Here is a 23,416-nt window from a genome sequence, read left to right on the forward strand (position 1 = left end):
AAAAAATTTCATCTTCATATAGTAAAAGCTTCAAGAACGCAAAAAATTAACTTTTTTATTCTTAATAATTTTAACATAAAATTTTGTACATAGGTAAAAAATGACCAAAAAATTTGTTTTTCATAATAAAAATATAAAAAAATTTACATCTAAAGCCTTATTTGGTCAAACAAAAATTTTAAATAGCCATAACTTTCTTCAAAAATGAAAATTTGAGAAAAAGAAAAAAAGGCCTGGGCGTATTTAAATTCTCTATCGAATGAATATGGTTTCATAATTTTGTGACTTCTGGTCCCAGAGTTACTTGGTAAAGTTTGTTTTTTATGAATTTTTTAAACTTTTAGTTGCTTATAACTTTTTTCCTACTAAATATTTTTTTATGAAATTTTAAAAATTAGCTTAATTTTGGCCAGTNTTTTTTTTTTGTAATTTTATATAGTAATGTCAGTCGTTAGACGGCATTAGATAGAGACGGATAGAAGAAGTATAAATAGAGAAGAACCAAGGAAAGAAGTTCAATTGTTGTTCAAAAGGTTAATCTGGTCTGCTGAGAGAAGTACCAGTCCAACATCAATTATAAGTATTTTATTATTTTATATTATTGTATTTATTTCTGTTGTTATTTCTGTTGTTATATCTAATAAAATTATTAATTACTAAATCTGTTCAATCTATTCCTTTTAGTAAGTCTAAAACTGCTACATCATCTTTCAACAGAGATGAAAACCATAAGCACCATTAGGAAATAAAAGATAAAATACTAATGTACTCTAATAATAACTAACAATAATTAAAAAAATCCACCTATATGCTTAATAGTATATAATATCAAATAGTATCAAACTAAAACCAATAACATCCTATTTTAAAAAATATAATGATTTCTAAAGTAAATATAAATGCACTTTTTTATCTTTTTATAAAATAAATAACAATTAATGTATATATATAACTTTGTATAAAATTTTATTTTAAAAAATAGTAAAAAAAATTATTAAATTGCATGAAAATAATAATAATTAAGAAGGTATTAAAAAAATTTGCTATACAAAAATCAAATTAATAAATGATTGAAAATTTTGTTATAATATAAATGACATATTTTAAGTATTTATTGTAAATATGAGCAAACAAACAAAACATTTCTTATCTAATTTTAGATAAAAATCCTAAATATATATAGGCGAGTATTGAGTAGGTGAAATTATTTTTAATTTTTAAATATTTTAATAACTTTTCTAATAGAGAAAAACACGCTGATTACGAAAAACGTAATCATTTTTTATTTTTAGTATTATTTCAATTGTTAAAAATATAATAAATGTAATTGGCACTATTTTTTAAAACAATAGTGTAAATATATTTTTAAAAACAGGAAGATACATAAAAAAAACGTTTAAAAAAGTTTTAAACAATTCAACTAATAAGATAATGTATAATAAAGAACATTTTGATTTAATAAAATTGATAATTTTTCAAATAATCATAAGTTATTTCCTATCTTATTTTCTATTATTAAAAATTTTTTAAATTAAAAAATATTCAAAAATTTATAATAATAATGTTGTATATATTAATATAAAAAAAAATTTAAATATAACAAAAAGAGTTTTTTTTTAAAGTAATAAAATTAATAATTTGCTGCAAAAACTTTTGATTTTTTTTATAGAGCGCGGAACGCGCCTTTTAACAAAATTATATATGAATACACTATAGTATTAATCTCATTTTCAAAATTTGTATTTTTTAGACATTTTGATTTATCTAAAAACTATTTATTTTGATACATCATATAAAATGAATTAATATATAAATTATTTTGTTTCAAATCTTACACACATAGATATAAAAATTAAAAAGTTTTAATAATATTTATATTCAATGTTTAAAAAAAAACAGTTTAAACAATAAAAAAATGGTAAAATTGACTACTGTATCTATATCATAAAAAATATAATTTTAGAAAATTTTTTTTATTTTTTAAAAATATCCTACAATTAAATGTTATACACAATTTCTCAGTGTGTTCCTTTGTAAAAATTACACGACATTCGAATAATAATTCATGTATAAGATATATCTACCAAAAAGTATTAAGCACCCACTTTGGTAAATACTTATCATAGAATTTAGGAGCAGCATATTCACTGTGATGACTCCACCAATGATCTGTATTCAAAGAAGATTGACTTGAATGAGCATATACTTCAACTAATGATGGATCCCACCATTTCTCACCAAGTGTAAAATATACAGGTTCACCATACCATGTTCCTGTTTTCCAACCTGGAACATCTTTCATAATTTCATTTTCTAAATCCCTATTTTTTTTAAGAAAACGAAGCCAATCTCTATCACGTTCTGCAGTTAAAAAAGGTTGTAAAGCATTTTGAATGTCAACATCTTCAAATTTTTCTGTTACCAAATGTTTTCTAACCATATATGTTTGGTAAGCTCCATAAGCTGTACATGCAGCAACAATACCAGTAACCAAGTAAGCTAAAACCACTATTATATTGTAAAGAAAAATTACTTACGTCTAAATAACTGTTTTGGAAATGTCCTGGCAAAATTAAAATTTCGATACCCTCCAGGAGGAGGCATCTCCTGTTTGAAATCATTGTTAACCATAATCTAGAAATCAAAACATTTAAGAAAATTCAACAATCAATGAATATCGCGTATAAAATAAATATTAATTATAATCTTAAAACAATAATCAAGTTATAGTAGAAATATCAACTCTAGATATACATAACACCAATATGTGTGTATGTCGTTAAAAACGATTCGTGTTGAAATTTCGGAAATGAATTATTAATAAAAATACATAAAAAAGATTAATTAAAAAGTTTTAAAAATACAATCCTTTGAAGAGATTTATACTTCAAGTATAGATAAATTATTCCACTTTCTAAAAGTTATTAAAAACTAATTAAAAAAAAATTGACAAAGATGAGAATGATAGAACCATTTAAAATAAAGAAACAAACAAGGTTTTATAGTTTTAATAAAACAAAAAATAATTAATTTTTATTATATCTTTGAAATTGATATTTGTAAGGCATTTCCTATTCTCCTTTGTACAAAACCCAAACTCTGGGACATTCAATATAGCCTAAAAAAAATTTTTTTTAATTTAAATTAAGATTCAGATAGTTTGTTTGAGAGAACAAATCACATTTCACATAACAAAAAACAACTTTTTTTTTATTTTTTTCAAACTAATTAATATTGTTCCATTCATAAAAAAAGATAAAATCTGAAATATTATTATAAAATTAATCTTACCTGTATTTGTTTCACTGGTTAAATATCCACCATGTTCAAGTAATGTATGATTTTTAATATCTGTCCATTCACTAAATTTATTTTGGCAAATTGAACAAATGTACCCGTGTTCTTCTTTCTTATGTTCCTCCATATAAATATATCTATTACATTTATAATCACAAATTTTACATTCAAATTTAATTATTCCTGTATGAATACGTTCATGTGCAATGACGGCAGGTTCACTTATAAATTGCTCATCACAAAAATGACATGGAAAAATTTTAGTAAAAACATGTGCCATTTTTTTATGTTTTCTTAATTTTCGAGGTGTTAAAAATTTTGCATTACAAATATTACATCTAAAACCTGAATTTGCTCCTCGATGAAATTTTGAACGATGAGCTAATAAACGCCCTTCAGTACACAAATTACGGATTGGTTGGCACTCAAAACAAACATGTGTCTAAAATAAAAAATAAATATAATTATTGTTAAAAAAAAACTTACAAATTCACATTTATGGGAATATTTTTCTCTTGTATTGTTAAGTGGTTTAAAACATCGCAAACAACTCCAAAATTCTCTACTCTCTTCATGTTTTTTTTCAATATGTTTCTTTAACGAATGTTCATTTCTAAATCTTTTATCACAAAATGGACATTGTGGACTTATTTTCTTTTTAACAAAAGTCCTCTTTCCCATTACAAGTCGACCTTTTTTATTTATATGTGGTCCAAAACCCTTATCTTCTTCTCCTGGTAAAGGAATATTCTCAAGAATAATTGATTCACAAATTTCTTTATATTCTGATTCTGGTGGAATAAAACCGCCTGTTGCAATTTCTTCTAACCTATTTTGTTCCATTTCAAATTTTCTTTGCTCTTCCATTTCATCCTCTTGTTGTATTAAATATTTTAAATGTTCAATTGGATGTCTATCCCTTAAATGCCTTTCATATTGTTGTTTCTCAAGAAACCTGTTTTTACAAACTTTACACCTACTCATTCCATCTCTAAATTTCTTTCTAATTACCACTGGATCAGTAGGGTGAATAACAGCACCTGCAATTTCGTCTGCTGAAGCAGGTTGAATAAATAAATTAGAACTACATGAAAAATTAATCATATTAGGAGGAGGTAAATGAGGATTAAAAGATGGAATTGAAAATGATTGTTGTTTTCCATTAATATTTGATACAAAACTTTGAAATTCATTTATATTAATCTGTCCATTTTTGTTAATTATTGAAGGTTTTTTAAATTTACTGTCATTAAAAAAACAATTATTGCGTAATAATTCTAGTGTACCCCCTATTGAAAATCTTGTACCATCCTAAAAACCATGATTTAAAAGAATAATAAAAAAACAAACCTTATTAGCTGCAGCTCTACTTTCATTTTTTCTTTCAATAGCTTCACGAAGTTGTTCTCGAAGTTCATCGCCATCAGGAGAATTACCACGATCCCAGTACATTATAGTCGTACGAGTTATGAAAACAAATTAAAACAGAAAAGAGTATATTGTTTCCAGATTTAAATGGAGATCTTAAGATTTTTAAGTACAAAATTTCAAAGTATAAAATGCAGTGTTAGCCGTTTCTCCAAATTGCGTTTCTTCTTAAAACACACTTAAAAAGCTAATATTACTACTTTATAAATATTTAATTTTTCATTTTACTTTATATATTTATTTATTTTTATATTTTGTGATTTAGAAATACTTTGTCAAACTTACGAGCTTAGTATTTTTTTAGATTATACTTTATTATGGCAATTATAATTAGTTAGAAATGATATATTTTTCATAACGGGTTCTATTTACCAAAAAAAATGTGCTACATCTCGAAACGCATGTTTTGGAAAAAAGACATTATACAGTAAATAAATTTTTCTCCTATTTCCTTCTTTTTCTTTGTTATGGAATACACTAATGTTTTTTTTTATGATATTTTTCACAATAATTAATATTTAAAAAAGTCTTCTTTTTGTTTTCAACCGAAAAAGTAAACTTTTAGTAGATTTTGTTCATTTTTTTTATTCCAAATTGAATGTATGGATTTGAAACTGTTTTTATATTAAATTATTATTTTATCTATCAACTTAATTTTAAGATATTTTTTAATTTAGGTTTTTATTATGATTTACACTAAATACGTTGAAATTGGACGCGTCGTCTTCATCAATGATGGACCATTCAAGGGAAAACTTGCCGCCATTGTTAATGTCGTTGACGGAAACAGAGTAAGTAAATTTATATGTAATATATAATATTTTTATTAAGATTCTCGTCGACGGACCAACTACTGGAGTAAAACGTTCAGTTATTAATCTTAAAAAGATTGCTTTAACTAAATTTAAGCTTCCACTCCGTGTTGGGCAACGTACTGGAAAAGTTCAAAAAGCTTTTGAAACCAGCGGTGTTGTTGAAGCCTTCAACCAAACTAGTTGGGCTAAGAAGATAGCTGCTAAGGAAAAACGCGCTAAACTTAATGACTTCGAAAGATACAAGGTAATGAAAATCAAACAATTTAAGAATCGTATTATTGCTCATGAATTCAATAGATTAAAGAAAGCTGCTAACAAGGCTAAATAATTTTCTATAATTGTTTTAAACATTGTTTTTGTTACTTGTGTTGGTTTAAAAATTTACAATTGTATCTTCACAAAATAAACTTTTGTTGAGTAGAATTTTTTTGATTATCGTATATTTCTTCACTTTGATTGAAAAATTTTGCGATCTTTTGCATAATAAATATTCATATTTTGTTGTATGTGTTTTTATTCACATTGGTATATCTATTTTTAATGGCGATTAAATCTATTTTAGAATATAAGTACTTTTTTGTGTTTTGCATTCTTTCTAAGACACAAAACGTTATAACGTTGGTACTACGTTTTTAAATAATGATATTTAACCCATGTGTACAGTCCGCTTCTGGTCGAACTATATATTTTAAATTTCATAATATTAAAATAATTTTATCTTCTATTTAATATTAGTTTATCAATATTTGGTTTTAACGTCTTTAATCTATTTTATTCCTCAAAAAATTTTAATTTTTATTATTTTAGTACTTTAGGATGGTTCATGACACTAAGTATTATGATATTTTGGAAATATCGCCAAATGCTACAGAAGCTGAAATTAAAAAGGCCTACAAAAAGACTGCTTTAAAATATCATCCTGATAAAAATCCTGATGGTGCTGAGAAATTCAAAGAAGTTTCTGCTGCTTATGAAGTTTTATCCGATCCTCAAAAGAAAGAAATTTATGATAAATATGGTGAGGAAGGACTTAAAGAAGGTGGAATGGGAAGTAGTGGTGGTTTTGATCATGCATTTGATCTTTTTGATATGATGTTTGGTGGTGGAAGAGGATCTAGAAGTCAACGTACCAAAGCTGAAGATATATTTTTCCAGATGAAAGTTACTTTAAAAGAAGTATATAATGGAACTAAAAAAAAGTTAAAGATAACTAGAAAGGTTAAATGTAGTAAATGTAATGGCGTTGGTGGTAAAAATGTTAAATCATGTCCAGGATGCAGTGGTAAAGGAATAAAGTTAAAAATTGTTCAGATTGGACCCGGTATTGTAACTCAATCTCAAGAAGCTTGTAGGCAATGTCAAAGAACTGGTGAAATTTTTGACAGCAAATGTTCAGTTTGTGATGGAAATAAATTAGTATCAGTAACAGAGGTTGTCGATGTTATAGTAGAAAAAGGAATGAAAGATGGCGAGAAAATTGTTATTAATGGTAAAGGTATGGAGGATCCCAAGCTTGAAACCGGAAATTTGGTTATCAAACTTGAACAAGAAGAAGATCCAGTTTGGGAGAGAAAAGAAGACATTCTTATAATTGAACAAAAATTAGACCTTGTTGAAGCTTTATGTGGTTGCACAAAATATATTGAAACATTAGACGGTCGTATTTTAGAATATCATTTAATCCCAGGAGAGGTTGTTCAACCAAAATCTTTAAAACTTATAAGAAATGAGGGTATGCCTTATAGAAAATGTCCTAGTGATAAAGGAAATCTTATGATTATATTTGATGTTGTATTCCCTAAATCAATTACTGAAGACAAAATTAAAACATTGAAAGAATTATTACCACAACCAAAAGAAATTGAGATTCCTGAAAATGCTGAAACTGTTTTTGTGTCAGAATATCATGTTACAGGAATGGAAAGCCAAATGCAGGAAGATGATGACGATCAACATCATGAACATGGAAGAACTCAGTGCACAACTCAATAAATTTCTTAATTATTGTCACTATGAAATAGCTCATTGAAATTCTTGTAAATTTTATCAATAGTTTATTATTTTTATAAACCAGTAGATAAATTTGCTACGTTTTGGGCATTTTTATTTATAGGACTATTATAATGTCAAATTAATTAATTTTTTTTAAAAAAGCAATTTATAAAAAATGTTTATTTTTTGGATTTTTCAGTTTTTCACGTGTGTAATTTTTTTTAATAATACTTCAATTACTATATTAAACTTGATTTTTTTTATCATGTATAAATCGATAGTATTTTTTTGAACTTTACATTTCTTATAATGATTTTATTAATTTTCTGTACAAAAGTTTTAAAATGGTTTTAATTATTTACTTATTATTTTTTTTTAAGTAAATCATTTATAATAATTGATAAATTTAAACTTTTTTGTTATATAAATTTTACTTCTAATCATGATATTTCATATCATTTATTATTGTTTTGAAACTTTTCACACCATTAAAAATGATTTTATATTGATATACATTAAAAAAGTATAAAACAACCTGTTGTTATGAAACTATATTTTTCAAAATGCAGTTTACTAACTTTTATATGAAAAATAATTTTCTTTAGTTCATCAAAAAGACTTCAATTTTTTAATATTAAAAACTTGAATCAAATTATTATTTATATCCAGAAGATTATGTATAACATCAAAAAAATTATTTCTAATATTCTATAATATCTCTTCACTTTAAATGTTTTTTGATTGATATTAAAAGTTTGAAAACAATTTAAAAACTAATTATGGTGATATTTAAATTTTACCACTTTCCTTAACAATGCTTTAAGAACATGTGTTATTAAAAAAAGATGTCGTGTTTTTTTATTTTTTTCAAAACATTAATTTAAAATTATTAGACTATCAAAAATGTTTTTCAATAACAATTTTTTATCATATCCGAAATAAAGTACATACGATAAAAAAAATTATTTACCATATAAAACAAATAACCATATGAAAAAAATACATTTTTTACTTTGAACATTTGAATAAATACCAAAATATATAAGAAAAAAATTTGTTCCCTATCTACAACTTTTGGAAAAAAAAGTTTATAAAAAAAATATGTATACTTAATAGACTTTTTGAAAGAAAAAACATGAACATATTTAAAGAAAGTGATAATATAAAAAGGCACACAGATATTAAAAAAAAGATTAAATTAAATTATTATTAAATAATAAAATATAGTATTTTTTTTATATTGTAAATAAATAAAGTGTCTGTTTTTAAAAAAGTATATGAAGTCATTATAGAATATATTGTAGCTACAAAATAATTTTATTTTTAAATATACTTGCAAAAACATAAGTACGTAAATTGTATAATTTTGTAAAAACTATTCTTTTACTATATTAAAAACAATACATAGTAAACGTTAAACTTAGTTTTTGGTCTTGGTTGGAAAATATTGGAGAATTAGTGATGCCATATACTTTTTATACATATTATTATTGCAACATAATTATTCCATTTATTTTAGATTATGCCTAAGTATTATTGTGATTATTGTGATGCTTATTTAACTCACGATTCTCCATCTGTCCGAAAGACACATAATGGTGGCCGGAAGCACAAGGAAAATGTTAAAAATTATTACCAGAAATTTTTAGAAGAATGTCAACAAAAAATGTTGGAAGCACAGGCAAAGAATTTCCAGAAACGAGTACCTGGTGCTGTTGTTCAAACAGCTCCATTCCCTATGCAACCCATGCAATTTTACTGTTTTGTACGGAATCCTCCATATTAATAATTAAAAAAAAGTCCTCCAATAATTTTAAAAAATTGTAAGTTTTATTCATTTATTTTTTAATTAATTATTACCTTTTAGTATTTAAGATACTTCAATAAACATATTTATTAGAAGCGTTACTTAATAATTATTTTTGTTAATTTTACTTTGTTTATTGCTGTACTAAAACAAATTTTTTGTAAAACACTTTGTAAATATTTTAACTAATTGTTTTTTAGCATTAAGTGATATTATTAAACATGTATGATTATTATTATTGTTTTTATTAAAATGTAGATAAAAAAAATGGCATTTATAATATATGGTTTATTTTAAGGATAAATGCTAAATATACAGATTAATAAAATAATTAATAACACATTTTTAATAGCAGGATTTCTTCATAGATAAATCTCTAAATAATTGTACAACAGGTATTGAAATTGTAGGTACAGAAAATAACGCAAAATGAATCCAAAAATGGTGCACTGGATGATAATGGAGAATGAATTTTAAAAGAATTATTATTCCAAATGTATGATTAAATAACAAAAAAATGTTAATTGGTGTTGAATATACTTTTCTAAAAAGTAATATTAATTCAAATAACAAAAATATTGATGATAATGATAGATTTATTGAGAGAGATGTATCCAAATCATAAAATAAATCTACATCCATTTCTGAATTAGGTGCCATAGAATTTTTAACATAGTAGTTCTAAATTTTAGTTAATATTTATTTTTCTTTAAAAAACTGTACTTACTCTATTCCAAAACAATGTTACCACCATGCATGTATGTGCCGTTATTATTAGGAATAGACTAGGAATAAAATTAATAGAAGACATTAAAAATTGAAAAATAAAGTTATAATAAGTATTCAACCTTATTTTTTATGTTGCTATGGTAATTATTATCTTCTTTTATGCATAAGCATATTTAACTATACTTTAAAACTCGTTATTTTTATATATATTAAAATGCCTATAATACAGTATATATTTCAAAAAAAAATTTATAGTTCTAAAAAAACATTAATTAAATTTTATGACAATGGCAATAAAATTCCTTCAACACAATTCCAACAATTTTAGTAAACAGGAATTTTTAGGCAAATAGAGTGGCATATTAATTATTTATTATTTTTTCAAAAAAATAAAATTTTATTTTGTTTGGCAAGAATTTGAAAGTTAATTTTATTATTGTAAATACTTTGAATTTATTTATTCATTTTTCAATATATTTTTGATAAAAATAGAAATTACACTTAATAAAAAAAATTAAAATTTCTAAAAGGATACAATCATGTTTCTTTTTTTTCTAAGTGAGTAGAAGTATAAATTAATGAAATAATTAAAGAAATTAAAAAAAAATTGTAATATTATAATAATTAAACTACAAAGATAATTCTGATAATGGCTAGATTTTTATAACTTTAATTTATTTAAAATTTGTTTAAAAGAATAAAATATATTAAATGTGATTGTTAAAAATATATAAAACATATAATTTGAATAAAGTAAATTTTTAAAATTGTTTGATATAGATGAATCAAAATGTTACTAATTATTTGTCAATTAGGAAGACCTACTACTATAAGAGATTTTGAATTTCTAAATGAAAATAATTTTTTTAAAATTAATTATATGATTTTCATTCTTTCAATAATATTAAATTGAAAAATTAAATTATTGAAAATTTGTTTTCCATATTTTTTAACATTTTTATTTTTGAAACACCTTTACATAAACTTTATTCAATTTTAGTTAATTCCTTCATTTAAAAATATTTTTAAAATTCAAAAAAATATATTAAAAATGGAATAACTGATAATTTTATATTTTTATTAATGTAAAAAATTATTTTATTTCACTAATATAAAAGTTACTTCAGTTATTTATTTGTGAGCACTTTTTTATAATGAGTTATTAATGAAACAATTTCTTTTAAAATTAGCAAACAATTAATAAGAAATCTCACAATCATGATTACATAAAATTTATTTTATTTTAAAAAAAAAGTAATATATTTGAAAATGAAAAAACTATCTAACTAAAGGAGCTTTATATATAAAAATAAGGATACATTGACAAAAAAAGAAAGAAGAATATATGATGTGCAGGGTAGGAGTTATATAGTTTGTACCAATATATTTATTATACCACACAATATTATCCCATTCGTGTTAAGAAATATAATATTCTATGAAGCTGTGAAAATGAAGAATAACAAATAAAAAAGTTTAATGCTACTATAATATTATGAACTTAATAGTATTTTTTTAAAGAATTCTTTAAAGATTTAATTAAAATGTATAATTTAAACATTTTAGCTTTATTAGTAATTTTCATTTAAATATTTTTTTGTTTAAATGCCGTTTAAGTTATATATTTTCTATCAATATTTAAAGCGTTTTTTTTATTAATTTATTTTTTTAGGTTCCAAATATGACCACTAAAAGACGCAATCACGGAAGAAACAAAAAAGGACGTGGACACGTTAAATTTGTTCGCTGTACTAACTGTGGACGCTGTTGCCCAAAGGACAAGGCAATTAAGAAGTATGTTGTCAGAAACATTGTTGAAGCTGCTGCCATCAGAGATATTGTTGATGCTTCTGTTTATGATCGTATGTTTCTGAGTAATTTTTATTAAAACTTCTGATTTTTCTAGAATACGCTCTTCCAAAGCTTTACCACAAACTCCACTATTGCGTTTCATGTGCTATCCATTCTAAGGTTGTAAGAAATCGTTCACGTGAAGCTAGACGTGACCGTAATCCACCACCACGTTTTGGACAACGTACAACTTTCCAAAAACCAGTTGCTCCAGGGCAAACTCGTTAATTTGTTTCAAATTGTTGTTTTATGGTTAATATTTTATAAATACTGTTAACAATATTTGTTATTTAAAAATTTATTACAAACATTTTTGAGAAAGAAAATTTTAATGAAAAACAAAAAAAAAAGCAATTTAAATGAAAATTTAAAATAATATAAAAGTTATAAAAATTTTATACCCGCACACTTAAATCAGGCTCCAAGTTAAGTTTTTTTGTTGCACTTAAGTATACATTATGTGGTGCAGACTCAACAGTATAATCACTTCGTTCCTCCTCATCATCATCAATTTTTTTGACACATTTTGGTGAACTAGAAGATTGTGGAAGTGATATTCTTCTAATTTTGCTAACTTTGTCTGTACTTTTTTTTCCTCCTTTTCTTTTTGAAATATGAGGATTATCTTGATAGAGATTTTTTAATTTATACATTCTTAATTGTGTATATACTCTTTTTAATTCGGCTCTTATATCTTCTGGATTCATATCAACTATTGGTATTTCAGCAAAATCTATTGTACCATTAATTAAATTATCACGTAATTTAGCTAAACTGGGATGAGCTCTACCACTACTACCAGACATTGTTAATGTCCTTCGATTTGTCTCAGATGTAACAGAATAAAATTTTGGAGCCATAATTATAATAATATTAACTGTTACTGTGAGTTGAAGTTGAACAAATGTTATTGTTAATAACATTTCAGAGTCAGCAGTTTTTCTATAAGCATATCTTAATAAATTAGCAATAATTGTTACTATTGTTTCAAAGACAATTGCTAATGAAAATTGCCAACGTTCCATCCAACTTGAATTTCTTGCTTTATAACATAGACGAAGAGCATATATAAGGAAGGCTAATTCATATGCATGCCAAATTAAAGTCCAAGTTTGAAGATGACATTGAGGCCAAATTGCTTTCCATAACTTCTCATCTGTCCACGAGCCAAAAGTCCATGCTAATAATCCTGTTGTTGTCAAGAGAAGAAAACAACAAAGATATTTAAATAAGTCAACTTCTTTAACAAATACATGATGTGCTTTTCTTACACGATATTCTTGTAAATTTCTAGAAAAAAAAATTTTTTTTTTTATTAAAATATTTTTTTAAAAGTTAAAATATAATACATACCTATAAATTTTTAAAACAATTGCACCATAAAATGTTGAAAATCCAATTTGTCTTAGCCAAATTGCATATGCACAACTGCTACTTTCAAAATTAATTTTGTCAATTAACACAATTGTATATAAAATGGCAGCTCCTATTAAAAAAATCTCCATTAATGCCCAACCTCTAGCTTCATGACGTTGTCTTCTTCTTTCTAGTATAATAACTGGTATTAGACAAAGACATGTTATGACACAGATTAAATTAAGTACAAACCACATTGATGTAATACGAGAAACCTCAGAACGACAAAATGATTTTATTTCACTACAACAATCGCGTGCGTAGAATTTTAAAGAGCCGTATGATGTGAAAGAACACTGAAATGAAATTTTTATTAATCACATGAAAATTAAATATTTTAATGTTTGAGGAAAAAAAATTTTTAAATTGATTTCGATGGTGTTTTAATGTGCTAATTGTATGTATATTTTGGGCAAAGGAAAAAGATAATTATGGGCAATACTTTAAAATTGTCTTTTCATCAATTGGACATAATTTATCTTTTAGAAACAAAAAGAATTATTGTTTAAAAATAAAGAAGGAACATTATTTTTAGGGTTTGACTTTTGTATAACATATGAAGATGTTATAGATGACAATTGAAAAAACATGATGTTAATAGATTAAATATTAAGAAATTGTGGAATTTTAAGAATTTAATGTTTATTTATATTTTTCTATATATGAAATAGTATATATTAAATTTTATAGAAAACCAAATATTTGTTCAATTATTTTAAAGTCAGTAATAGATATAATATATCAAGAGTCAAATTAATATTAATTTTTATGTTTTAATATAATTAATCAAAATATATCTTATTTATATTATATTTATAAAAATGTCAATAATAGTAATTTAAAAAAAAAATATTTCACTTGAATTTATAATGATTCAATAATTTAATGTTATATTTATAGTTAGTAAAAATATTTGGTATGGATTATAAAGGATATTTAAAGTACATCCGAATATTTAAGAATAAAATCTTATTTTTGCTTTTATTATTATTTAGTTTTAGGATTTGCCTAGAAGTACCAATGATGGGTATAACTTTGAATGGCAAATAAGCCTTCGATTATAGAGAGTTCTTTATGTATTATTTTAACATTACTAATATATATAAATATAAGCAATTATCAAAATGAAAAGCTACAACTTTTTGATAATGACATATGAATATGATATTTAGTCATAATAAATATATAATAAACATAAATTATATTATTATTTGTAAAAAAAAAAAAAGTTTTTATATATTTATTATATATATATATATATATATTTTTTTAAGACATACCTTATTAGAGTAACATTCTGAAGAAAGACCACAAGAGTCAAGTTTTCTTAATGGTAACGTTGCATGAAGATATTTATTATCTTTTGATGTTGGATATACAACAACCGCCTCCCAATTAGGTTCAGGGTCACATTTTAAGTAAAGACCAAATGTAGGAGTTGGTCTTCGAACACCTGATTTACCATATCCTGACTCTAAATATACATCATAACCGGTTTGTTTTGAGTTAAAAATTGAATGAGATGTCAAAGTTGCATTTAAAGGAACTTCTTTAGTATATAAATGTGGATGTATTGCTACTGTTTGTGATATCCATAAAATTTTATACCTTAAATCACCAGTTAATGATTCATTAATTATTTTTTGAAGAATTTTACTTGATAATGTTCTATTACAAGGTGTTGTTATTGATAATTCTTTTAAAATATCAGAAAGTGTTAATAAATCATTGTAGTCTGAAGATTTTCTCGCTTTATGATTAATAATATCAGTATTTACAAAATCATCCTGTTTAACATTTCCTGTCACAAAAGCATTAATTTTATTTTTTCCCATTTCACTATCTGGAGTAGTTTTTGTATTTGGTGAAAAATTAAAATATTTTCCTTTTTCATTAACCAAATCACCATTTACAGGTAAAATAAATAATAGGAAAAATAATAACATGATGTTATTTAATAAATTTATTTTATAATTTTGTTCTAATAATATGGGTAAATAACTATTGGATAATTTACAATCTTTTTTCTTTTTCCAAGGAGTATTATTATTGGCACTCTGTAATAAATTATCATCTAAGTAATCACACCAATCCTGCATTTCATAAGTATCTCATCTGTTTATTTTTAATGATTTTTCTTCAATCAATTAATTTCTTTGAAAGATTAATATTATTAAAATAATAAAAATCGATTATACCAATAGTAACAATTAAAATTGTTTATTATAATTTGATGAGACAATTGAAGAAGTATTAATAATAATTATTTGATTTCTTTTGAATGATATAATAATAACATTCATTTAATTGGTTTGATTATTTACTAAAATAATTTTTTTTTAACATTATAATAATAAACAATTTTTTTTTTATATTAAATAAAGTTAGTATAATAATATTTTACCTGATTAAAGTTTTTTTTTTATTTAAGTTTTGAAACCACTTTTTAAAAATAGCATTTCTTCTAAACAAATTATTGATAAAATATTTTTTCTGTTTACAACAATACTGTTTATATAATAATTATTTACAGTATTGCTGTTCTAGAAATGTTTATAACAAATAGAATAAAAATAATTTTCTTTTCCTGAAGTGGCTAAAAAATTATAATTTGTAAAGAATGAAAATCGAAAAACATTTATATCGTTAAAAAAAAAATTTTTTTTTAATTGATAAAAAAAAATGTATATATATATATAATAATAACTTATGCATGTTGGTATTTAAGAATTATATTTATTAAAAAAAAAGGATAATGTTATAGTTTTTAATTAGTTTTTTGTAAAAAGTTATTTAAAATATATAATAAGTCTGTTAAAAAAAAAAGTTTTTTTTTTAACAATTTTTATTATCCAATCATCTTAATTATTTTTTTTTTATTATTTTTTTATATTGTACTGAATTTATATAATATTAAAATATTTTTCTTATTTTTTTTATGAACGTTTTAAAATAGAATAATATATATATATATATATATGATGGAATATCATTTCCCAAATTAACCCGTCATAAACTAATTGGGAAATGCAAAAAGAGCAGTAAAAAAATTGGATTGCATAACGTTAAAAGAAACAAATAGAGTTAAAATTCTTGTCCCCAATTCTTTACTACTATACTTTCATATATTTATTTGGTTGTGTGCTTCATTAAATAACATGTGAGAATAAATGTACTCAGTAAGATATATACGTATTTTGTATATTTTTATAATATGCCTTGTGAGGGAATGACAAAATAAATAAGGGAAATGTTTGATATTAGGAAGTATTTAACATAGTTTATTCGTAGAAGGATTATATAGCTTATTAAAAAAAATTATTTTTTTTTTCACTTAATTTTGATATTATTAAGATGATAAAATTTAAGTTCATTATTTTTAATTTTATATCTAATAACTATAAAAAGTTTTTAAAATTTTGTAAATATTAAAGTTTATTTTTGTAATAAATATTATTAAAAGTTTAGCTCTTTCACGTATATTATTGTGTATGTCTTAATATAATCCTGGAATTGACTATGTCTCTATCTAGTATTATTGATAAAAAAAAAAATGATGTGGTTAGAAATTGATGGAATTTACTTTCTTACCCACATTTTAATATATCTTAAACTTGTGCTCCTAGGTCTTTTTATATTGGACATTGAAGAACCTATACTAGTTACTTTTCTTATTTCATTTTAAGTTTGTTAATATTTAGTCATAAAATGAGTGGTTTATCAAATGAAAGTGACGTTAATAATGGATTGAAGAAATTTTAATGAAATTAAATATACAGAATTATATTTATAAAATAAGATAGTAATGAAATCATGTCTGTTTTCAAAAAAAAAAAAAAAAAATAATATTAATTTTAATTCATCTATCAATTACATTAGGACATGTTTTTTAATAAAATAACAAAATTCCTGACACATTAATGGTTTTTTAATTCCTTTTTTTACTAAAATTTGATATTACCATATTGATCAAAATTAAAAAAAAAATAATAAAAAAAAATTTTTTCTAAAAACCTAATTTAATAGTAAATATAAATATAAACAAAAAAAAAATGTATAAAGTTACGATTAAGTTAAATTGAAATATGGAAAAAGTAAATATTTTTACCAGATTTGATTTTATTTGCATTGCAAAAATATTTAAAATTTAGTTTCCATGTGTACTAACATCATCAATAATTTAATAATAATGAGTTTGGTCGTAAAATGACAAGTGGAGGAGTGAAATAAAGAAAGATAACATGTATATTGTATGAAGATTGAAAGTAATGAAATTGTTTAGCCTTTACACTATATATACCAATATTATTATAATAATAATTTTTGTAATTCTTTTTTAATAAATATATACTTTTTAGAGGAAAGATAAAAATAGAGAGAAAAATAAATAATATTAATATCAGATAATATTAATAATTTAAGGCAAAAATAATTAAATAATGATAAAAAAAATAATTTTTTTTTCACCTTTATTTAAAAATAATTTATTAAAGTTTAAATTAAAAATTTATTATTATAATATTAAAATTTTTGTATTAAAAAAAAATATAATGAAATGTCTAATGATACGGAAATATCAGAAATCGCAGGATATTATCTTACAACTTTTAAAGTACACACCACAAATACGTTATACTTATTTATGAGCTTTGAAAAAAAAAAAAAGAAAAAGTTTAGAAATAGAATTGAATATAATTTAAAAATATATATATATAACTGTTTAAAAATATTTAGATACGATATATATTGTGTTAAAATTTTCTATAAGATATTTAAAAAAGAAGGGAAGTAAAAAAGATAAAGCAACAATGAAAAAGGATAACCTAATACAATATTATGGATTGAGAAAAGATAATGAAGGAAGGAAACTTTTGATATTAAGGGGATAAGGGAATTTGAAGAGATTTGCTACTATTTCATAGTATTTTACTCCTTGGAGAATAGTATTAAAAAGAAAAGTCAATTTTATTTAAACGATGATCACTTGAAAAAACTATTTATCAAATATTTCGTAAAAGATATAGCAAATTTGATAAAACAATATATAAAATAACAATCCATAATAATGTTTACCAATCACTTTATAATATTAGATGAGCACAATTAATCACAAATCAAATAATCTTTTTTTTTTTGTTATTATTTTAAATAATTATTCAATTATTATTAATAAACAAATTTATCAAAATGATTATTTTTTTAAATAATATTTATAATAATTTTTTTTAACATTATTAATTTAAAAACTATAATAAATAATTGTATATATATATATATATATATATATTATATATTTCTTTTGTGAATAAGATTAAAATTATATTACAATATACATCATTTATCTACATCCTCTTTTTATAATTTTTTGTTCAAATAATAATAATTTTTTATTATGTCAATAAGGAACTACATTTGATTTTATTTTTAAAAAAAAATTATATTTTTTTTCATTAATTTAAATAAACAATGAAATATATTTTAAAAAAAAATAAATAGTTAATTGTAATAATTATATAAAAAGTAAATGAAACATTTTTATAAGATAACTTTTCTAACATCTAATAAGTAATAATAACGGAAATAATATCAATACAATTATATATAGTAAAAAAAATGTCATACATAAAATAATATTATGTTTTTTATTTATTAAAGAAATTTTTTTTAAATAACACAAAAAAAGACTATATAAATAGTTTATTGTTTTAAAAGTTACTGAAACATTATAAGTACAATTGTTTACTTAGCATTACTTATCAAATAAAAATATCATAAAAAGTAATAAAATTATTACTTTTTTAAAGTAAATGTAATTAATAGTTAGTGATACTTTTCTAATAAATCTTACTACATTTATTTAAATTTAAATCAAGTTTAAAAATAGTCAACTACAAGTTATTTAATGGTTGTCTTAATAATGCTAATAAAAAACAAAAAAAAAAAATACAATTCATCTGAGAATTAAGAAAAAGTTGATTAGTTTTGTTCATATTTTAACCCTACAAATGCATATATAAAAAGATTAATGGAGCCATTTTACACATATATTTTGAAGCAAGCTACATAATTAGATTTTACATTAATTTTCTTTTACAAAAAAATATTACAAATAAGATAAAATAATAACAATATTATTTTTTTTTTTTTTTTTGAATTAAAAGATTTTTTTTTAGCAAATAGATATTTAAATAAAAAAAAAAGATAAAATTTAAAGTTTATATTTGAATGAAGAAATGTGGACAAAAGTTACAATAGTTTTATATTTTGTTTTGAGAAAAACAAAACTTCGTCAATTCATTTCAATTTTTTCTTTTGAATTTTAACATATATAATATTTTATAATATGTTTTGGGTGAAAATATTAACGAAAACATTAATAACAGTGATTGTGCTTTTTCATTCTCCATTTTTCATTTTACAACTTCTAAACATTCTCATCATCATACCACTTCTCTCGTAACTCTTCCTCTTTTTATATTTTACTTCTTAAAAACCCTTTTCCATAACAATTTCCAATATAAAATATATAAAGTTACGAGTCAGAATTATTTAATGAAGTTGTAATGTTTTATTACCCCTTATAGGAGTGTGGATGTAGAAAATTGGGAAAATATTTGATAGAGATGGTCTTTATAGGGTGATGAGAGTCATTTTAAAAATTGAAATTTGTAAAAAAAAAAAAAAAAATAAGAGAGAGAACTTTTGTCAAATAACATATAGGCGCTTTAAAATTAAGAAATATAAATTAGATAAATAGTAATATCGGATGATTCATATAAAAGATAATAGAAGAATGGAGTGTTTTTTTTTTACTTTATCATAATTTTTAAATGTTATCCATAACATTTTTTGAAGACTTTCATATTAAATTTTTTTTTTTTTTGCTATTTACAAATTTATTGCTAATTTAATGATAGGTGAAAGAAGTGAATATTTTTAATAAAATATATTTTTATTGCATTTTATAATAAATAAAAATAATAAAAATTAATATGATTTTTTTTTTAAAAGAATATAAAAAAAAAATTTATCAGTGAAGGAAAAGGATAACATATTTATATTAGTCAATTGAATAGCAAAGCCTCAAACTATTTAAAATATTTTTTCAATATACAAGAACAGCAGACATTTAAAAAATTTGATAAAAATAGAAGAAGAAAAATTATGCATGTTTTATAAATTCTATTAAATAAATTGTCTTTTGATAATTTACAAGAAAGTTCAATTTATATTAACTTAATTTAGACTTTAAAAGATTAAAAATAGTTTATAATGACTATTTAAAACTTTCTTTGTATAGATATAATTTAAAAAAAAAAACAACTGAATATTTAGAACTATATATTTAGTTAAATGGTATATTGAATAAATTTGAAACATTTTTAAAACGAATACTCAGACAAAAAGTAATAATTGGCATTTTCAAAAACATTTTATTATTTATATAATAAAATAATTATTCTTAGCAATATAGCAGTATCTAAAGGATAATAATTTATAAAAAGATTAGATTAATATAGTAAATAAAATATTAATAATTCGTAATTTTTTTATTTATAATTATATTATATTTTTATTACTTTATTACATATGACCTTTATATTTTATAATTTAGTTAATTTTAAAAAAAAAAAAATTTATATAATGACTCATCACGTGATTATAAAATTTAAAAAAAAAAATAACATGAAAAAAAATTTCTCTTTTTCTTTATATTAAATTTTTATTTTGAAAACACCATTGTCTCACAAGAAGGTAATTATTATTATTACATTTTTTTTTAAATTAAATTTTTTTTTAACATTTATATATCTCATAATTTATAATTTTTTTTTCATAAATTAAATATTTTATAAAAAAAAATAAGAAAATGTTTTTAATTGATAAAGATACATAAGTCAATTTTATGATAGATGTTTTACTCATATAAGAAATGCCTGTAACAATTTATATTTTTCAAGTATCTTTTCTTTCACTGTAAATAAACAAATGTAAGAAAAAAAACAAAACTTTTTTAAAGTACAACCCATGTTTCAAAGATTTAACCATTTACCATAAAAAATATTTCTCCTTTTTAAGTCAAATAATATTTTACTAAAAAAGAAAATGCTTAAAAGAAGATTATGTATGTGTAGATAAAAAGAATATTACTTTAAAATATGTTGTATACTTATAACATTATTTGTTATTCTCAAGATTTTACTAAAAATTCTTATTTCATGTTTAAACAATTTGTTAAACGAGGTATAAGAGAAATTTTTAATTGTAAAAAAAAATCCAACAAAAAAAAGAATAAATCATTGTAGTTTCATTTTTTTTTCTATACAATTTACAGATATTTTCTATTAAAATGTTAATACTATTTTAATAATAAAATATCGGAAATATAATATTTCTCAAATTGTATTTTTATTTCAAATGATATTTAAATATTTTTTTTTTTATTTAATTTCAGTATATGTAAAATACATATATTTATACTTTCTTCATTTTCAGCTATATTAATATTTAAAAATACGATTTATTATGAAATGATAAAATAATTTATATTTTCCATTTTTAGATACTCTGATTCTTTGTAACTTTAAGTTTACATTTTTATCAAAAAAAAAAAAATTTATTATATCAATTTTAATATATGTTGTAAATATATCTTAACAATTTACTTTTCATTCATAATTCAGGTTGTATATAAAAATTTAATTTGGATATATTGTTTATATGTAAATACATTTTTATTGGTAATACTATACATATATATATATAATATAAATAAATATATATATATATATATATATATATATATATGTGCATTTCATTTCAAATTTTCAAGTATACAAAATGCTTTTTAAGCAATGAAAAAAGCATTTTTGGCACATGATAATAAGTTAAAAGAAATAATTTTAAATAAAAGATATAAAAAGCAATTAACTTTTTTTTAAGATGTTAATTTTTATTTATTTTTAAAAAAGTAACAAAAAACATAATATAAACAATATCTTATCACAAATGTTTCTTACTCCTACTACTATATTATATGATAAATTTTTAATTATTTTAGTATATAATTACATTTACAAGATATCTTTTATTAACATCATCTCTATAGTAAAGTTAAATATTATTTTTAATTTTATAATTAAAAAGTTTATCTTACTTTTTCAAAATAAGTACTTGATTAATTTTTTTTTTTACATTTTGTTAAGGAAACTTTTTCTACATATATATGTTTTTTTAAAATTATTTTTACTTTAAATTAATTATATATATGTTTTATAGTTTCATAGTCATTAAAATCTTGCTATGTTAATTTTAAAATTTGATATATAATAAAAATAAAAAAAAAAAAATTTTTTTGCTTTCCATAAATAAGTTTATTTTAATTTTATTAGACTTTTAATGTTTAAAAAAGATTGACAAAATTTATTCTCTAAAATATTTTAACATCATTTTAATTAAAATTGATTTTAAAACCTTTTAAAAAATTAAATAAACTAATTCAAAAACTTTTATGAGATTTAAAATGATTGTTTTAATATATATATATATATATGTATATATTTATTTTTATTTTATTTTCACACTATATTTTGAGGAATTACTAATTTTAATATATAGAAAATAGTAACACAATTTTTTTTTAAATAAATTGATTGGATAAAAAATTTATTCATTAATTCACCAACTATTTTTATATTACATGAAATATTATTTTTAAAATATACAAAAAGTTGTTAATTTATTTTGTAATCAAAAATTTAACGTATTTATGTTTAATTGATGAATTAGATAAATAATAATAAAAGTATTACAAATATGACTAAAAAAAAATTATATTTATTTTTATATGTATTATTATAGGGTGCTCGCTAAATTAAACATTTTTTTTTTTAAAACTAATTATTAATGTAATGAATATATTTAAATTTATCTAGAAAAATCATTTGCGAAGTAGTTATAAAACCTTCAGTTTATTATTACATTATCAATTCTAGTAATATATATATTAATTTTTTTTTAATAAACGAATAAATACAAGTAATTAATATATTTTTTTTTCCTATAATTATTTATTTTATTT

The 23,416-nt window shown here is 21.3% G+C and overlaps 8 protein-coding genes across 8 annotated transcripts; 4 read left to right on the forward strand and 4 right to left on the reverse strand.

The window, feature by feature from the left end:
* Positions 1 to 2,080: 2,080 nt before the first annotated feature.
* SRAE_2000228600 (NADH dehydrogenase [ubiquinone] 1 alpha subcomplex subunit 13) lies at positions 2,081 to 2,631 on the reverse strand (the record flags this gene model as incomplete). The annotated part of the gene is made up of 2 exons (XM_024653338.1): positions 2,081 to 2,499; positions 2,538 to 2,631. The coding sequence occupies 2 exons, from the start codon at positions 2,629 to 2,631 to the stop codon at positions 2,081 to 2,083; spliced, it is 513 nt and encodes a 170-aa protein (XP_024506825.1).
* A 440-nt stretch (positions 2,632 to 3,071) lies between these two features.
* On the reverse strand, positions 3,072 to 4,749 carry SRAE_2000228700 (Molting defective; the record flags this gene model as incomplete). Its single annotated transcript, XM_024653339.1, has 4 exons — positions 3,072 to 3,118; positions 3,292 to 3,739; positions 3,784 to 4,608; positions 4,648 to 4,749. The coding sequence occupies 4 exons, from the start codon at positions 4,747 to 4,749 to the stop codon at positions 3,072 to 3,074; spliced, it is 1,422 nt and encodes a 473-aa protein (XP_024506826.1).
* A 662-nt stretch (positions 4,750 to 5,411) lies between these two features.
* SRAE_2000228800 (60S ribosomal protein L14) lies at positions 5,412 to 5,868 on the forward strand (the record flags this gene model as incomplete). Its single annotated transcript, XM_024653341.1, has 2 exons — positions 5,412 to 5,516; positions 5,557 to 5,868. 2 exons carry the CDS (start codon positions 5,412 to 5,414, stop codon positions 5,866 to 5,868), a joined length of 417 nt encoding a protein of 138 aa, XP_024506827.1.
* Positions 5,869 to 6,356: 488 nt separating this feature from the next.
* SRAE_2000228900 (DnaJ-like-2) lies at positions 6,357 to 7,532 on the forward strand (the record flags this gene model as incomplete). The annotated part of the gene is made up of 1 exon (XM_024653342.1): positions 6,357 to 7,532. One exon carries the CDS (start codon positions 6,357 to 6,359, stop codon positions 7,530 to 7,532), a length of 1,176 nt encoding a protein of 391 aa, XP_024506828.1.
* A 1,522-nt stretch (positions 7,533 to 9,054) lies between these two features.
* On the forward strand, positions 9,055 to 9,318 carry SRAE_2000229000 (U1 small nuclear ribonucleoprotein C; the record flags this gene model as incomplete). Its single annotated transcript, XM_024653343.1, has 1 exon — positions 9,055 to 9,318. One exon carries the CDS (start codon positions 9,055 to 9,057, stop codon positions 9,316 to 9,318), a length of 264 nt encoding a protein of 87 aa, XP_024506829.1.
* A 366-nt stretch (positions 9,319 to 9,684) lies between these two features.
* Positions 9,685 to 10,150, reverse strand: SRAE_2000229100 (Hypothetical protein; the record flags this gene model as incomplete). Its single annotated transcript, XM_024653344.1, has 2 exons — positions 9,685 to 10,020; positions 10,067 to 10,150. 2 exons carry the CDS (start codon positions 10,148 to 10,150, stop codon positions 9,685 to 9,687), a joined length of 420 nt encoding a protein of 139 aa, XP_024506830.1.
* Positions 10,151 to 11,749: 1,599 nt separating this feature from the next.
* On the forward strand, positions 11,750 to 12,147 carry SRAE_2000229200 (40S ribosomal protein S26; the record flags this gene model as incomplete). The annotated part of the gene is made up of 2 exons (XM_024653345.1): positions 11,750 to 11,930; positions 11,975 to 12,147. The coding sequence occupies 2 exons, from the start codon at positions 11,750 to 11,752 to the stop codon at positions 12,145 to 12,147; spliced, it is 354 nt and encodes a 117-aa protein (XP_024506831.1).
* A 167-nt stretch (positions 12,148 to 12,314) lies between these two features.
* Positions 12,315 to 15,281, reverse strand: SRAE_2000229300 (Poor gastrulation; the record flags this gene model as incomplete). Its single annotated transcript, XM_024653346.1, has 3 exons — positions 12,315 to 13,209; positions 13,273 to 13,631; positions 14,616 to 15,281. 3 exons carry the CDS (start codon positions 15,279 to 15,281, stop codon positions 12,315 to 12,317), a joined length of 1,920 nt encoding a protein of 639 aa, XP_024506832.1.
* Between the last annotated feature and the right edge of the window lie 8,135 nt (positions 15,282 to 23,416).

Source organism: Strongyloides ratti, assembly GCF_001040885.1.
Source record: "Strongyloides ratti genome assembly S_ratti_ED321, chromosome : 2".
Lineage (NCBI taxonomy): Eukaryota > Metazoa > Nematoda > Chromadorea > Rhabditida > Strongyloididae > Strongyloides > Strongyloides ratti.